The sequence below is a fragment of the Fusarium solani genome (assembly GCF_023522795.1).
Source record: "Fusarium solani strain SB1 chromosome Unknown bctg00000007, whole genome shotgun sequence".
NCBI classification, from domain to species: domain Eukaryota; kingdom Fungi; phylum Ascomycota; class Sordariomycetes; order Hypocreales; family Nectriaceae; genus Fusarium; species Fusarium solani.
Genome location: NW_027072150.1, coordinates 1,611,662 through 1,628,264, shown reverse-complemented (window position 1 = coordinate 1,628,264; position 16,603 = coordinate 1,611,662). Strand labels below are relative to the sequence as shown.

Here is a 16,603-nt window from a genome sequence, read left to right as displayed (position 1 = left end):
TAAAAACCTAGTAATAAGCAAACTTCCACGTTGTATTTCATCAGGGTCTGCCGCGAAAACCCCATCCTCCCCATCTGTACGGCGTCTCCGGGGGGCGTCTCCGGGGTATGTCTTCTCCTTCTTCTTCTTCTCCTTCTTCTTCTTCTCCTTCTTCTTCTTCTCCTTCTTCTTCTTCTCCTTCTTCTTCTTCCCCGCCGAACCGCCCTTCACTCGGCAGCAGGATAGCCCGATCAATTGCTTCGGGAAGGCCGCGGTGTCTCCCTCGTAGCATGACGGCGCAAAGGATCACCTTGCTGGCGGCATGCCACCCACCGCTGAAGGAATAATCCGCGTCCGGTAGTCCTACGCTGACGCCAACACAGCCGTACGCCGATACAACCTCAAACATGATGTTGAAGACGGAATAGTGGACGGGATCCCGGCGGAATTGGCCCGACTCGATGGTTGTGATGACAAGAACGGCAAGCATTAGAGCCCAGGCATCATGGCGCACAGATCTCTGGTTCAGCTGTCGTCGGAAGCGTCTGAGCTCGTCCATGAGGGTGTTTTGACCCTCATTCTGGGTGGGATCATGATCATTTTTGGAATTGAAGATGCCGAGTGACCGCTCTTCGTATACGTTCGTTCGCCTTACGCCGAGTCTGATCGGGTAGGTGAGAATCAGCATTGCGATTACATACAAGACTTGTAAGCCAATGTGGAGGTTGGCAATGTTGGTGATGTGGAAGCCCCCAAAGCGAATGGCTGTCATCCAGGAGACAATAGTTAGCGTAGTTCTTGAGCAGTAAGGGTTGCCAGGTTTCGTAGACTTACAAAGGGCTTGGAATAGACCAGCAAGAACACGCGGCCCCGTCGGGATGCTCTCGATTTCGGGGTTGTTGAGGTTGAAAAGGAGGAAGCCGACCCAGTTGACCGCGTTGAGAAAGATGAGCACGGACAAGAGATACCAGGTCACGCCTTTAGGCCAGAGATAAACATAGACGCGCCGGGGATGGTCCAAGATGAAGTGCAAAGCTTCCCCTGAGCTCGCATACTCTCTTCCCATGAGGCGCATGATCTTGACAAGGGACCAGAGGACGAGTCTCAAGAAGATGGGGAATGCCGTGCGCCCAGCAAGGATCATCAGACCCATGGTGATGAGCACAAAGTATGAGCGCTGGAAGGGGACCATGCTGGTGTCTATCAGAGACATTCCCGAGTTGTTGAAGGCCGATACGCCGTTGAAGATGCCCAGCCACCAGAGATTGGGGCTGTTGTCCAGGGCTGGTTTGTTGTTGTTGATCCATAAGCCAAGGGAAATGCAACCTAGAAACTGCCAAAAGAAGGAGTACAGCAACAAGATCTTGAGAAGCAACTTCAGGGCGCGAAACTCGATGCCGCCTAGCTCGTCGCGTTGCTCGCTAGTGAGTTTATAGAATTGGCTATTTCGACCAATAGTGGGAGTCCAAGAGAGATAGGGAGCCTCGTCGTCGTCTTTTTCCCCGGCTCGAGCGTCTCCCGCAGTCTCTACTTCGGGAGGAGGCGATGGAGAAGGAGCCAGTCGGGGCGGCGAACGATCCCTTCTCCTCATGCGCGCCTCGCGGACTATTTCATCGAAGCGTTTGTTGAATCTCCGCTTGCGAGAGTACACGATGCATATCGAGATCCAGATGCGGCTACCAAAGATGATGAGTAAAAAGAGGAGGACCTGCTGCCCCGTCGTCGCCTGGCTCAGGTTAACCGTGGTAAGACCAGTAGCTGTCATGGCGGAGACGACCAGGAACAGGCTGTCGACGTAGCTGATGCCGGATGACGAGCCCCAGAAGATGAGTGAAGCTATCAAGCAGACGATGGTGAAGTAGGCGTAGTGGCTCGTGATGAAGCTGAGCTTCGACAGAAACTGCGACTGCCATGCTGCGCGTACGAGCTGGGCTGGACGGCGGATCCAGGCCTTGTCATGTTGCCACAGGGGTGTTGAAGCGTCAATGTCGTGGCCTTGCAACCTGGCCACTTGGTCATTGTCTTCGATGTTCCGGAGTCTAGGGCCGCTCCGTTCAAGGTCCATTCTAGATGCAACTGGCGTGCTGCTTGGTCTCCTGGAGCATTGAGTGATTTGCTTCGTTCAGCTGTGTGGGCTGAGGAAGAAAGGCGGGGCTGGTTGCGTCTGCATACGCGAATCAGGACGGCCTCCATGGGATTACCTACCCGCCGACCTGGCCTTTGAAGCAGCATGACTGAAAAATAGGATGAACTCCTGGTTCACAAGCGTAAATCCTGTTTTACGAAGAGTCTCTATTTTAAGAAGTTCGTCCAAATGCTAATATTTAAGCTTAAAGTCAACTACACTCCCCGAGGCACCGAGGCAATGGAGAAAAAAAAGAGACCAGCACAAACGCATCAGATTATCTACCTCTTAAGGCAGCAGGTGATACATAGGGTACAAAGTCGCTGACCTCCCATACAAGGCAGAAAATCCCACTGATGGGTAATAAAACCTCTCGACACTAGTGGAGGCTATACTATACCATGATTGTTCATGGTCTACAAAGGCTTCAAAGCGACAATCTTGGCATGACCAGTGGGTCCCATTGTTGTCTGCCACCACTGACATTATGCCCTTCTGGGGCAAACTTTTACATTCCTCTGCCATAGATACAAGTATTGGATTCACGTAATGCTTTTCCTCATGGCCTATGAAGCAGCCAGCCTCAGTCTGCCTTGTCCACCGCCACTCTCTTAAATACCCTCTCTCGCTCTCATAGCATGGATGCCACATAGCAACCAAAACCCTCTCCCGTAATCTCCTCAGAGCCTCAATGTCTCGCAATGATACGTTCTTTGGCTCATCAACACGATTGATGACTTTGAACTTGTTCTCTAAGGCTTTCGCACAAGCTTTCATCCTGCACGCATTTCTTTTTCACAACCCATCTGTAATTCTCGCCCCCCTCGATATATGAGACCAAGTTAACAAACAATAGCACGCATCTTCTCTTAGTCCGATTCCATTTTCTATTCCCACAGTGGAATACGATGATACTGCCAGCGGGCGCATTGGAATAACGACGGGACTGGGCCTGGGCCTGGGCCTGGGCTTGCCACTCATGCTTGTACTAGCAGGCCTGGTTATTGCTTTCCGCAAGTGGCGAAAAGATGTGCGAGACTTAGATCAAGAGGCCCAGATTGCTGTAGGACCAAAAGATCAACACCATGGTTCTAGAATTTTGTGCTACCTGACAATAGGTATGGTGCTGATCTTGTTCAAGTTTATTGTATTGTCACGCTATTGGAAAGCTCTGTTTGGCCTATTGATCGTGGGCAAGGTGATGGCAATGGCGGTCCAAGATAAAAGGAAGCTGACTCAGGCTGTTTGCTGGAGGGTGTTGTACTCAACTTCTATTGTTGCAGCTATTGCTCTATGTGTTCTTTGCTGTGCCTAGTTGAAGCCCAGCCCTCGATGGGATAACTGCGCCAGAAGATAGCAGCTATTGCTCCTTGTTCTAATGAAAACTCATGCCTGCACCAGTGCTTACTATTGCTGGGCGCTTTTCGCGGTTAATTGCTAAGCGAATTCGGCTGTCATTTTGACTGCGCCCCTCGTGACAAACCCATCAAGTTTACCGGCCACGGCCTACGAGAGCACCTACATGGCATAAGTAAGTGACTTGAGTTTGTCTTAGTATCTATGCTATAGAATTTGTTTAAGCATCTCGAGGAAACTAAAATTCTTTTCCGTTTCTTCAACTAAGAAAGTCAAGGTCGGGCTGAGGATTCCGGAGTCCAGGCTGTTCTCATACCCCTGTAAGGGGATATCTTGGCTTATATGCCCTGATTTGGAGTACAAATTGGTCTGCTGACCTTTTCATTCTCCTAAACCAAAGCCAAAAATGCCTCATCTCCAACCTTTGACGACAGCGTTTGTTGCCGGCCTTCTCGCCCTAACTCCTCTTTGTGCTAGTGCTGCATGGAACTCGGAGAGTGCCACGGCGCCCTTCGAAATCGACGTCATCTTCCCTCGAAATGAGACCTACAGGGCAGCCGGAGTCTTCCCTATCTCGCTAGCCGTGCAGAACTACACGGCTTTGCGGGCGGCTGGCAACTTTTCCCTTTCCTGGCATATTATGCCCTACAGCTACGGGCGGATCCCGGGTGGCATCACTTGGGATGAGGGCGATTTCGAGACCAACAATTCACCTGATGATAACGACACTGTCGTCTTTGTTGCCAACACCAACGTCATGGAATGGATTCACCAAAAGGATCAAGACGATCGATTCAGGTTGCAATGGCACCTCGAATGGGATTTCAGGAGTGAGTGTGACTACAAGGGATCATATGTCTTTGGTGGCATCATGTTCTCTATCGAGACAGAACGGGAAGCTATAAAATCACCTGGAGGGAAAGGAATCGGGAAGAGGCCTAACGTGCTTGATGTCCCCGAGTGTCCTGTATTGGGATCTGTTGTGCTTTTGCGCAACACGACAGACATTTGCTCACGCGTGCTGGATATGGGTAATAACACGGCTGAGGGCACTCCTTGCGCAGTCACAGTCGATAAGGCTCTTGCTAGCAGTATCTCAAGCCAGGCTGCAAGCTCAGCTACGTCGGCTTTTCTAGCAACAGCCTCCCCTACTCAAGAGCCAGAGCCCACCGAGACAAACGCTGCCCCATTCAACAGCCCGGAGTTCTCGACGTTTATTGTTCTTGGGGCTATTATGATGCTACATAGTTTAGCATGACCGGGGTTCAACTTGGAGGGTAAGGATAATGACCCTCGACTGTTCCAAGGGTCCTCATAAGATAAATGTGTCTTGTCTGCACCGAAGGCTTCGAATGAGAGACGTTTTTAACGCGCAGCCTAGAGCCGGAATCGAGAGATGGCTGCCATTTATGTCGGTCAACGTTAAGAATGAGGGTACAGTGACGCACCACGCATAACTTCTTCAATCGCTCATCACATCTAACAATCCATGACGCGCGTGCTCTATAATGGCGTTCCACCACAACACCATTATTCCTCCACTAGCATTTCCTCAGACGGCTGTCAACATATGACATAGCATCTCAACAAACTCAATACCGCATAACGCCGGATTCACGGCTTCCTCGGGTCTACGGGAGGTCCAACCTGGTTACGCGAATTAAGCTTATTGGTTTGACAAGATACCCCTGCTTCGGAGAAAGCCTTGATCCAGCATTGATCGCCATGGCCACCAGCACGACATGGTGCACTAGACAGTAATGAATAATGAATTTATAAGCATGCCGTTGCAATGAGGTGGGGATTCTACCAATTGCCTAAGTCCGGTCATCGCGGGATAAGAGGCTTGGGCAGGATAAATAGATATGGCCATCACTCAACTCAAGTCTTCAGAGGCAAAGTCGTCATGCATTTCACCCGAGTACTCGTCGGCCTATACGGCTTCGCTACCATTGCAGCCGCCCAATGGTCCGGGGATATCTTTAAATCTACTGGAAAACCAACCGGAACCGAGATCGAATATGACGGAGGTGAGCTTCAATCACGTCACCAACCCTACCATCTTGTATTAACGCACACCAGTCACTCTGTACATCAGCAAGCCCAAGGTGCCGTCCAAGGGTGACACGGCTGTGCTGTACCTGAGCGATGTCTATGGGCTCCCGCTGTTGGAGAACAAACTGCATGTTTCTCTCTGTCCATATGAAGCTTAACCTAAACTAACATGTTCAGGCTCGTCGACAGCTTTGCTCGTGCGGGATATCTCACCATCGCTCCCGATATTCTTAACGGTGACCCAGCAGATCCAAACGTCCCGTTTAATGCGGAAGAGTACTTGAGCAGGCACAACCCCCAGAATACTGACCCTATCATCGAAAAGACCATCGGGTTCATTCATAAAAAGCTCAAGATTGACACCATCGCTGTTACTGGGTACTGCTACGGGGGGAGATATGCATTCCGCTTCCTAGCCGGGGGCAGAGGTGCCAGCGTGGGATTCGCAGCTCACCCTACTCTCCTCCAGAACGACGAAGTTCTGGCCATTCACGGTCCCGCGAGCCTCGCAACAGCCGGTGAGTAATTCATCTATTGAAAGGAAGCCTTGTACTGACTATAAATGCAGAGTTCGATAGCCTGCTCAACGCAACCCAGCGATCCGAGATTGAGGCCCTGCTTGGCAAGACTCCACAACCATTCCAGGTCAACTTGTACTCGGGAACGCAGCATGGGTTTGGCGTTCGCGCCAACGTTTCTGATCCAGAGCAAAAGTTTGCCAAGGAGGCAGCCTTTTGGCAGGCTGTGCGGTGGTTCGGTGCTTGGAGTCCCAGCAATTAGGGGTAGAGTACTTCCGAACTTGCCTAAATATTTGCTCTAGATAGCGTAAAAATTTACGATAATTGAAAGATACAATTCAAAGCCTTTGATTTGTCTGAAATGAGTTTCTCATATTTTCGGTAAAGATTTGATAGAAGGTAGTGATCTCTCAAGATATCAAGAACCACGTCGGGTCTTCCAACGCGCCATAACGAACGACTGACTGGAGGCGGCACTTTCCAACAAGAGTGTATTGATCCGAAGAATCAGGATGCTTCCGGATTATAATACCAAAGGCTTGAAAGGGTTTGGGCCGATTTGCAACCTGGACCACCTTATCGCCGACATGTACTTCAGCATCCGTGATGGCATATGTGAGAAATTTGTGGCTCTCTCCGCTCACCATCACAAGATTCTGGCCATGGCACGTCTCTTTCAGGCGAAGATGAAATTTGAGAGCTTCTGCCGCTTGGTGGTAATCGGGTCGAGCGTAAGGGTTCTCGCACGATGCCTCAAAATCCGAGAACAGGCCGGCCCATGCGTATTTGATCCATGAAGGGGGCGCTCGCAAAGATCCGAAGAAAATCTCAGGAAGTTCATGGCCTAGGAACAAGTAGAACTCCTCTTGCCTTGTAAAGGTGTATACCGATTTTGTGGCCTGGACATGAGACAATGCCAAGTTGCGCCATTCTTCAAACACCGTCCTGGACCATCGTGGATCTTCTGTGTTGCATGTGCTTGCTATTTGGTCGACTATACCCCAATTGGTGGCCGCGAAAGATAGCACATTACCAGGCAGAAACTTTACCAAGGTGTGAGTATTGTAGACTGTCCTCATGGCCGCTGTCAGATGCTCAGGGCTTAGATGTATTGTGTTCCAGGGATGGAGCTCCAGTCCGGAACCCAAGTTGGTAGTCCCTCCAGACTCGAGTGCGATTCAGTGGCATAGAGTAGACTGAACCCAACCTCACTAGACCGAAGAAGATATTTAGCGAGGTTGACAAACGTGTCCTTTGTTGACCGTGAATGGTCAGGGAGAAAGCCCTTGACGCCATCTCCATCCACCTTTGAGAACAAGGGCAGAAGAGCAAATGCCTTGTCTCTTGGATCAGTGGCGAGGCATACCCGTGCTTTACATAATCGCCGGAACAGGCCTTCGGCATCGAACATCTCCTCGGCTCTTGAGACGGTTCTAATGTCAAGAGGGACTGGAATAAGTCCAAAGGTGCGAGGAAAACCAAACCTGGTGAGATTGTCGAAAACTCTCCAAGGAAGCGTCTTTGGCCCGCAGATGATGACTGGGAATTTGCCATTCCTGACCTCTTGAAGAACCCAGACCCGTTTAAACCACGGTCTCGCAAACAGGTTTCTCAAGGCCACGACGTCGGGGTCTTGAGATTTCGCAGGATCGGTACATTTGGCTCTTATGGCGCAGACTTGCAAGAAAGTTGCCTTTTCCAGGGCTTTCATGGCAAGGTCGCTTCCTTGATCCTCTTCTCCAAGATAGATGGTAATTCCCTGCGCCTTCCGGTAGATTGTGGCCATGATTTGTACTTGACTGTTTCTTTCAGGCGTGTCCTTCTGGTTAATGCAGATGGCATCAATCCAGAAAGTAACCTTCTTGTCAGAATGGCGAAGTCTCTGCAAGGCTGAATAGCAGTTCTCAGTGACCCAGACCTGCTGGTTGTTGTTGCATCTCACAGGCCGTTGTCGTGTTGCATTGCCCTATACATAAGACAGGGCACGATATTTTGGGGGATTTTGGAAAGATGCATGGCTTATGAAGATAGTGATTTGGCCATTTGAGCTGGGTTGAATCTCCAGCAACCTTATCTCGTCCTTTACAAGGGGTCTGTAACGGTAGCGCTTCCCGGTCTCCCCCTCTTGTAAAGAAGATGCAGGCTGCGGTTCAAACGGCTCCGTCGCATGGGCTGGCGCGATTGAAGTCGATATTACTTTTTATTTGTCGTGAAATCTCTGAACATCATATTCGTCGGGAGTCTTGCGCGCCGTAGCTGGGGACTCTCTGAGAGGGAGTGTCCTCGACGAGATGCCTTCTGACAACCCGTCTTGTGTCCAGGATGCAGGGGCATAGCTCCATACTTGCTTCTCGAGCTCCTCATGCACCACGGCTTTAGATTTGAGCATCCCTCGCAGGGACTCGTCTGAATATTGCTGTCGTAATTCAACATCTTGAAAGGCTGTCAGCAATCTCCTCTTCCGGCCACGTCTTCTCTGACAATGTGACGAGACTTAGCGCACCCATGGCTTGTTTAATTAAGATGGATCCAACAAAATACTCATGAAATCTTAATGTTTGATTCAAAGGTCGCTGAACCTGGTGGGGGTTAAACGTGGATCTTGCGGTAGCGACAAGAATGTCAACGTCACAATCTCACTCACTTGGCGAAACTATCCTGCCCACCTACTGTATTCCATGAGGAAATATTCGTATACCAAAGATCTTGTTTTGTTTAAAGCCCTAGTGCGTTCATGCGGTTCATCGAAAACAACGCTAAACCCGCCACACTGCATAGAGACATGGCTGGGAGATGGGGGCCAAGATGGAGGCTTGAGAGGTGAAAGAGTCAGCATCTTGTTTCTTAGCTCGTCCTAGAGGCCTGAGCGTGTGGCTTCAAGCTAGTTCAGCTCTGATCATTCACACAATCCTGATCAGGAAAAGCCGATCTTGGCAATGTTGTCAGAAGGAAGAGCTCTTTGTTCGAAACGCGGGACTACCTCGAGGTTATCACCAAACTTGGACCGTGAGTTCTGAATAGTGGTACAATAACATGCCTTTTATAGCCAGTAATAATGGCACTGGCTGCAGTCTAGACCTCGTGAGGATCAGTGCATTTATCCCTGCATATAAATGCCTTGTTGTTTCTTCCCTCGGCGTCAACAGATCCGTCCCGAAAGCTTTCTCTCGATTACCTCTCTTTACTTGCTTTCTGTAGTAAACTGTTTCTTAAGTAACGTCTCCAGCAGTTTCCCCACCATGCATACGCCATTTGCAACCAGGCACCAAGATGCCAAACCGTCCTCGCGCCCAGACAAGCATTGCAGCCCCGCTACAAGTCCCCATAGGATTGTTGCGAATGCTTCCAACACTTCCCTTGACCACCTTCATCCAGGCTCGAAATTTCTTGCCATGGGTCGAGCACTTTCTACATCACCTTCCGCGTCAGCTTCAACCTCTAAGCCTTACTATTCGCCTTCCCCTACAAGCCCTGTACAGCCTCCCATCTCCTCACGGCCAAATCCTTTCAATGCACCATCCCCCTCTTTACCATCTACCAGATTGCTCTTAACTCAACTGCCATCTTCCAGATTCTCCTGGGAACAATCGGCCGAGGGTGTTTCTGTTCGCTGTGACGATCATCAAAGTGCGGTGCCTCACATGACACCCTCAGGCGAGAGTCGCTCACACCCAGCATCAGCAGATTACCTCACCCAGAACGACAAGACCACCAAAGAGAAGGACGATATGAGCTCTGGACTTGCTCCACTCATAATCTCACGGATTTCTAGGACACGCACACGACGTATGGACCCAAGGAATGTAGACAGGAGACAGCCCTGGTGTTTTATTAACAACAGGCTCTTACGATGGACATTCTACGCCGTTTTGTGCTGGCTCCTTTTGGACATTCTCCAATCCTTCCTCGTCTTGCGTCGACCACTGTGGCCTGAGGGCTACCGACCCGTATTCACCGCGCCAGATGTGCTCCCTGTCTATCAACGCTTTCAGGGCATGCGCTCCCGTCAACCCCCTCTACCACAAGACTCAAAGTTCATTCAACTGCCGCCCATATGCTAGGGGGCGCCCGAGAATTGATGCGGCATGCATGCTTGCCGACAAAGGGGTTTGGTGCCATGTAGACTCGAGACAAAGGCCTGGAGATGGGCCCGATAGAATACGGGCGCTACAAAGAAAGATTAGAAAGAAGAGGCGCTAAATATGAAGGTGTCAACCTGCACCACCTCTGTGCCAACGCAAGCGACGCCATTGGTCATGTCAACGGTGCATTCCGGGACGTCTTGTTTGAAGCACTCATCATCGGCCCCAGAATAGCAGTCGAGGAGATTGATCCGAAGACTATCTCCAGGTTCCATGCACATTTAAAGGGCATGGAAGAGCTTGAGCAGCTATTAGTGCGACTCAGCAACTCGATCAAGTTATCTACATCGCCCGCCATGTCACCAAGAATGTCACGGAGAGCAGCATCGCAGACGAGACTTCCTTTTGGAAAACAGCAGTTGTCCGCGACTTCGAGGCATATCGGGAGATTCAGCTACTCTAGGAGACAAAGGACAAGATGGAAGATCTCTTGAACATCAAACATAATCTCGCAGTGGTTGGCTCAGCTTTGGAGGCTCGCTTTGAGGAACAAATAGCCATGCTGTAGCAACAAGACCAGAACCCGGTCTAAGTCCAAGAAGAGTGAGCCACGAAGGTGATTTCGGTCAATGCGGTACCCCGGATGTCCATACTCAGAGGGAGTAGGTAGTTAACTATTGAGCACACGTTCCAATATCTCTTTATCTTATTATACAAGAGTAAACTAAGAGGGGGGATGATGCAAGGCAAGTCACTATTTGCATCTCTTCTGTCTTTGCCCTGTGTCTACACGAAAGAAAGTCACCCACCACCAATATGGCACATGGGACCTATAACCACATTCAACCCCCATCGAAGGTCCGAGTGCCGCCCCGTCTCTTTGACTCCATGGTTTTCTAGGCACCAAGCCTTCCAACCCAGCCACCATCCGCTTGAACAAGAAGATCGAGGGACTAGTGCGCAGTTTACGCCATGGCTGCCTCCACCTTCTTGTCCTTGACTGATTTCCACGGAACAAACAAAGCAGGAATCAGTGAGAGGACAGCCATTGCAACAGAAACGTACCAGGTGTTGGTTAGAGCCTTGCTATACGCGACCAGGATATCTGGCAAGTGAACCGCGGGTACACCGTCCCGCAGCTCTGTTGCCCCAACTCCAAGCACAATCCCGGCGTCAAGTCCTGCACCCTGGATCTCTTTGCTGAGTTGGTTCGTAAAGACGTTCTGAGCGACCTGCACGAATATGCTGCCTCCAAGGGTCTGGGAGAACATCAAAGTGGCAGTGCCGACGGGGATATCTTGTTCTGGTAGAGCCGTCTGCACTGCGACAAGAGGGAGTTGCATGCCGAGACCGGCTCCAATGCCGTAGAGTGCCTGGTAACCTATCCATGCAGGTGATTGGGTGTTTACACGGAACGTGGTCAACAGCCCAGCGCCAATGCTCATCAGGATAGATGATGCGTGGATCAAGGGAGTATAGTACCCAATGGCACTGACTGCCCCTCCTGTTACGACTGACATGACGACTAATCCAAGGATCATGGGCAAGTTCATGATGCCTGACCTGACGGCGCTGGCATCTTTGACAGCTTGGAACCAAATCGGGATCTGCCACATTATTAGGGTGCTAGCCAGTGGTGGAAAGGATTGGGGACTCACATAGTAGATAAGGAGGAAGAACGAAGCACCGAAGCAAACAGCAAATGCGGCACAACTCCAGACTGTTCTATCCGCCAAGATTCTTGGAGGAACAGTAGCTTTGTCCTGCTTCCAGAATTGGACAACGACGAAGAGTATGATGAGAACGCCAAAGACAATGAACAATCCAATGATGCGGCCATTAGACCAAGGGTATCTGGAGCCTCCCCACTGCAAGGCCAGGAGCAGCGAGATGATGGCTGGCAAGAAACATGCTGTACCTGGGAGGTCGAAATGGCCAATCTGTTGCTTCCAGGGAACCTTCTCCTTGACTGATCCCGAAGGGGCTCGAGGGGGTTTCAAGAACAGTACCACAAACAGCACGGTGATAACCCCGATAGGGAGGTTGATATAGAAGCACCATCTCCAGGAGAGCCTGTCGGTAAAGGCACCACCCATGAGCGGACCAGCAACGCTAGCAATGCCGTACATGCCAGCGAGTAGGCCCACGTAGATAGGCCTCTTCCTCATGGGAACACTGAGTACAATGATGAGGATAGCTCCAGAGAATATTCCAGCGGAGCCGATGCCCGCGATCGCTCGACCGATGATGAGCGCTGCCGACGTTGGCGCAGCGCCACAGACCAAGGAACCGAGTTCGAAGAAAGCGATGGCGGTGAGGAAAACCCATTTGACCGAGTAGAACGAGTAGAGCTTTCCGAAGAACAACTGGAAGCTGCAGGTTGTGAGGAGATAAGCCGAGCCGTACCTGTTGGACGCGGGAATAGGTCAGCAAGCTGGCAGTCGCGACGAGGAAGGGGTCATGTCAGCTTACCAGCCTAGATCATCTAAAGCGCGAAACTCGTCGGTGATGCGAGGGATTGCGGTTGCAATTATGGTGTTGTCCTGGATATACTTGAGTCATCTCTCCTCTCTCAGAGTCATTGCTGGGGGCGTACAAGTGCCATGCAAAAGACGGCAAGGCAAAGTCCGGTGATGACCAAGGCCAGTTTCCATCCATCCAAGTTCCCGGTCTCCTGGATGGTCTGGTCCGTGAAAGAGGAACTCGATTCCTCTTTAGAGTCGGAAAGTTGGCCTGATTGCTCGGCTTTGGGTTCGCTGCCCATGGTCGCCATGTTATCGTCGTTCACCGCGGTTGAAGGGCCGGCGAAGAGTTGGGGGGAGGATAATCAAGGAGAAAGAATACCAGAATACCACGAACGAGTGAATCAGAATGGAATGTCCGATGCCAAACTCTGGAAGAAGAATCTTTGGCCATTTATATCCAACTTTGTTAATCTCGCTGATCCTGTTGGGATGAGCCTTTGAGTGGAACCAACTTATACGATCTCGATTTTTGCGAACTGGCCAATCGTAGTAGGCCTCAATGCTCCACTTTGTGGGCCTGGCCTCTCTCCCTCACGAAAGGGACATGGACAAAGGGGGAAGAACAAGGCTTTTTCCAGCAATTCTTCTCGATGGGAGGATTTTGAATATGTACCTGATGTGAAGATGATGTGAAGGCCGGATCGAGATTGAAAAGGGGCAGTGATCCAGGGCGTTTAGCCTCCCTCGGCACCTGGCACTGTCTCCCACCTCCACTCCAGCCCCAAATCCCGCCACCAAGTCCAAAGATGTGACAGGCATCACTTGACACTGTTGGAACTAAACAACTACCTGTGGTTCCCTCTTTTGCAGGATTTCTTTGGAGATAGGCCCTGTCCTGAACAAATTCACAACGGGAAGCCTGGACAGAGGCGAAGTGGGTGACAGAGAGCTGGGTCGGGCTCCGCCAGGTGCATCAATATACTCGGTTTTGGAACACCATGTCGTATCAGGCCAGTTCGGTTTTGAGAATACCGTCAAAGAGTAGACGTTTTCCGTGGTTGATACCGCAGGCTCGCAGAAGAAGTGATGAATACGGGCTTGTTCGGGCGGTAGGTCGGCCAGAGTCAACATCTCCCTCGATGGGCTTTCCAAGTGTCCCTCTTCTATTGCCATGATTCGCGAAAATACGGCATGATAGAGAAATGCATCATATAGGCATTCACGCCTTGAACTGGCGAGAAGCAAAGCCAGTCCCTTTCGGCGGAGATGGGGCCACCTGCATTTCCATGCCACCAGATGAAGCGGCGAGATGATGCCCATCTCGAAATGAAAGGTGGCCGATGCTTGAGCGTCTTTATACCGCGCTATTAGCGCCTCGACAAGTCGGATAATTTCCTCGTATGCCGGCTTATGGGAATCCCATGCCGTCTCGTCGGATGCAAGGCCGACTGACAGGCCAACGGCTGTGCTCTGCCACATGACGCGTACAAGATCAGCGGCGCCTTGGTCTTGGTCACTCCACGAGGGCCCTCTTCGTTGGACAAGATCATCGAATCTCATTTTCCAGCATTCAAGCGCAGTGCTAAGGCCTGCTGCCTTGACACTAACCTCAAGGGCGGAAGCGTCCTCCTGTCCGAGTCTTACGGCCGCTGTAATGATGTCGATGAGGCCGACCCGCGATTCTGACAGTTCCTGAAAAGGTTCTCCAAATATGGGACAGCTATTGAAGTCGACTGGGTTGAGATACAAGTCGACGGGGGAGCCAAACTCTGCGACACAAAGGCTGAGCGTGCACAGGACAGGGGCCAGATGCGTTTCCACAAAGGAGAGCTCAAAGCTCCGGTAATTCTGGCCCCAGGAACTGGTCGGTTGGCCAGACTTTTCTCGCCACATCTTGAGCAGGCCGATACCGCTGGCGACGTGGGCGGCCGCTGCCTTGGGGTCGCCCAAAAGACATTCGAAACAGGTGAAGACAATGCTAGCCAGCGCGACCAAAGGCATTGAGGTCGGATCAGAAGCTCGTTTCATAACAGTGCTGATGGATCGATTGTATGATTGAATCGCGAACTTGAAGTTGTCCCTTGGCTGTGAGGTGGCCGCTATGGGGGAGCTGTGCTCCTCGTGAAGGGTTGCCAAGGCGATGGTAGCATGTCTAATTGCAGGCTCCGTCAGGCTGAACTGTAGGACAGTGTTCCAGAACGATCGGCCAAAGAATCCAGAAAGCTCTGGAACAGTCTTTCGGTAAAAGAACTCCTGTGCCCTGCCCTCTTTGGATGCGAGCTTCCCAGGCTTAGCTGGTACTACTGGGCCCGGAGCAGGAGCTGGAGGTGATGCATATCCGTCGCATTTTCTGCCAGTACGCGTACACCTGAGTGCAATTAGCTTCAGGTATCTTATTTTTTGGCTGAGAATCTCACCGGAGACATGCAGGCTTGGACTCGTCACACTTGATTCTCCTGATTCTGACCATCCAGTTAGCGGCCAGGGGGTCACCACACAAGATCTGGAACTACCTACTTGCACGTGATGCATCCTGTGCGGACTTTTTTCTTGCTCGTACGCGTTGGCTTTACAATATTCTCTCCCATGGCAAAGGATCTGTCAATTTTGGCTGTTTGAAGAGGGCATTCACCATGTGCGTCAGGGCGTCAGCCAAGCACTTAACGCGCCCGGAAGGCTTGTATCAGCGGGGGTATGTAGCAAGCGGTCTCGGTGCTTGGACAAGAGGGAAACAATCGGAAATGCCTCTTAAACGAGATTCATGCAACTGTTATTCGACGTTATCAATGAAGACGCTTGTTTCGACGAGTCAGACTGACCATAACATGAAAGGGAGAGTTTATAACACGTCGAGAGCAAGCGAGTCGCGAAACTGGTATGATGCTTAGTCATGCCGCTGAGTCATGTGCACCCTCCGTCACGAAACGGCATCAGCTACCCTAGACGGCGTCAAAATGTGCCATCTACCCAGAGGTCTAAATCGAACAGTTGGGAAGCAGTTTCTTTATTGTTCTGTCGTGAGCCTTGTAGACTTATACTCAATGCTCAAAGCGTCTCAAGTAGGTGTTCCTACATTGTGTAAACTTGGTGGCGGTTCCAAAAGACGCCATTGGCAATAACAATCAAGAACACAAATACTGAAATGCCAGTTGGGCCAATTGCACCAAGGCTCAGTGTCTGTGGTAGAATAAAGGAACCAAATTGATAAGGGTAAGCCTTTCGAGACATTTCACTGATTATAATTAACTAAGATCCAGCCAATGAACATTGGGGCCTATAGCAAAATGCGATCTCTCGAAGCCAACCGCCAGCCCAATGCGTTGCACAACAGCATAAACAGATGATAATGAAAACATCTTAAACCCATCTCAAACTAAGAGATGAGCTATAAGAAAAAGTCGAAATGCTGCCGTTTCAGGAAAAAATGGAAGCAAGCGCTCAGCAGCCAGGATGCAGAAGCAGTTCGACTGTTGGATATATGGGAGAACATGACTTTGATGGCTTCGTCCATCCATCCGAAAATATTGATACGTGCATCGGTCTAGTGACACCTCAAAATACTGGTAGCGAAGCAATGCTATTATAACCCAGAGTCTACTACAACTATGCTTCACTTTGGCATCTCAAAGCCGACCCCGGCCCTTGGTAACTGGCACTGTTTCCGCTTCGGGCTCGGCGCTAAGCGCGCTCTAGAGCGATCAAGTTTCGTGGACTTGGTGGTATTTTATGGAAGAAGGCTCAAATGTGATAAGCATCTTGAATGCCCCGTAGCTTGGTAAAATTTCATCCCGTCAACGGCCCGACATCTTAGACTCCGTCTCCTGGCGACCAGTCATATTAGGCGGGTATGACGACCACATGGACATAGCACACTGGAGCAAGGACTAGGGTTAAAGATCAGAGGCTAGCGTCAATTGATGCAAAACCGGCCTGGCATTCAAGACTATTGTTGACTTCTACGGAGCCTATTATTGAATGCCGTACGAATTATTGGGGGTTAGTGAACTGCTAGTCTTGCACTAG

At 50.6% G+C, this 16,603-nt stretch overlaps 8 protein-coding genes across 8 annotated transcripts; 3 read left to right on the top strand and 5 right to left on the bottom strand.

Moving 5' to 3' along the window:
* Nucleotides 1-40: 40 nt before the first annotated feature.
* MRS44_011393 (uncharacterized protein) lies at nt 41-2,044 on the bottom strand (the record flags this gene model as incomplete). The annotated part of the gene is made up of 1 exon (XM_065619714.1): nt 41-2,044. One exon carries the CDS (start codon nt 2,042-2,044, stop codon nt 41-43), a length of 2,004 nt encoding a protein of 667 aa, XP_065475786.1.
* Nucleotides 2,045-3,866: 1,822 nt separating this feature from the next.
* On the top strand, nt 3,867-4,718 carry MRS44_011392 (uncharacterized protein; the record flags this gene model as incomplete). Its single annotated transcript, XM_046275726.2, has 1 exon — nt 3,867-4,718. The coding sequence occupies one exon, from the start codon at nt 3,867-3,869 to the stop codon at nt 4,716-4,718; it is 852 nt and encodes a 283-aa protein (XP_046134899.1).
* A 648-nt stretch (nt 4,719-5,366) lies between these two features.
* Nucleotides 5,367-6,295, top strand: MRS44_011391 (uncharacterized protein; the record flags this gene model as incomplete). The annotated part of the gene is made up of 4 exons (XM_065619713.1): nt 5,367-5,490; nt 5,543-5,627; nt 5,693-6,033; nt 6,084-6,295. 4 exons carry the CDS (start codon nt 5,367-5,369, stop codon nt 6,293-6,295), a joined length of 762 nt encoding a protein of 253 aa, XP_065475785.1.
* Nucleotides 6,296-6,443: 148 nt separating this feature from the next.
* MRS44_011390 (uncharacterized protein) lies at nt 6,444-7,112 on the bottom strand (the record flags this gene model as incomplete). The annotated part of the gene is made up of 1 exon (XM_046280981.1): nt 6,444-7,112. The coding sequence occupies one exon, from the start codon at nt 7,110-7,112 to the stop codon at nt 6,444-6,446; it is 669 nt and encodes a 222-aa protein (XP_046134901.1).
* Nucleotides 7,113-7,135: 23 nt separating this feature from the next.
* Nucleotides 7,136-7,819, bottom strand: MRS44_011389 (uncharacterized protein; the record flags this gene model as incomplete). Its single annotated transcript, XM_046280982.1, has 1 exon — nt 7,136-7,819. The coding sequence occupies one exon, from the start codon at nt 7,817-7,819 to the stop codon at nt 7,136-7,138; it is 684 nt and encodes a 227-aa protein (XP_046134902.1).
* Nucleotides 7,820-9,303: 1,484 nt separating this feature from the next.
* Nucleotides 9,304-10,578, top strand: MRS44_011388 (uncharacterized protein; the record flags this gene model as incomplete). Its single annotated transcript, XM_065619712.1, has 4 exons — nt 9,304-9,506; nt 9,605-10,038; nt 10,218-10,383; nt 10,431-10,578. 4 exons carry the CDS (start codon nt 9,304-9,306, stop codon nt 10,576-10,578), a joined length of 951 nt encoding a protein of 316 aa, XP_065475784.1.
* Nucleotides 10,579-11,080: 502 nt separating this feature from the next.
* MRS44_011387 (uncharacterized protein) lies at nt 11,081-12,879 on the bottom strand (the record flags this gene model as incomplete). Its single annotated transcript, XM_065619711.1, has 4 exons — nt 11,081-11,722; nt 11,774-12,488; nt 12,588-12,658; nt 12,712-12,879. 4 exons carry the CDS (start codon nt 12,877-12,879, stop codon nt 11,081-11,083), a joined length of 1,596 nt encoding a protein of 531 aa, XP_065475783.1.
* Nucleotides 12,880-13,417: 538 nt separating this feature from the next.
* MRS44_011386 (uncharacterized protein) lies at nt 13,418-15,168 on the bottom strand (the record flags this gene model as incomplete). Its single annotated transcript, XM_046268982.2, has 3 exons — nt 13,418-14,948; nt 14,998-15,042; nt 15,098-15,168. The coding sequence occupies 3 exons, from the start codon at nt 15,166-15,168 to the stop codon at nt 13,418-13,420; spliced, it is 1,647 nt and encodes a 548-aa protein (XP_046134905.1).
* Between the last annotated feature and the right edge of the window lie 1,435 nt (nt 15,169-16,603).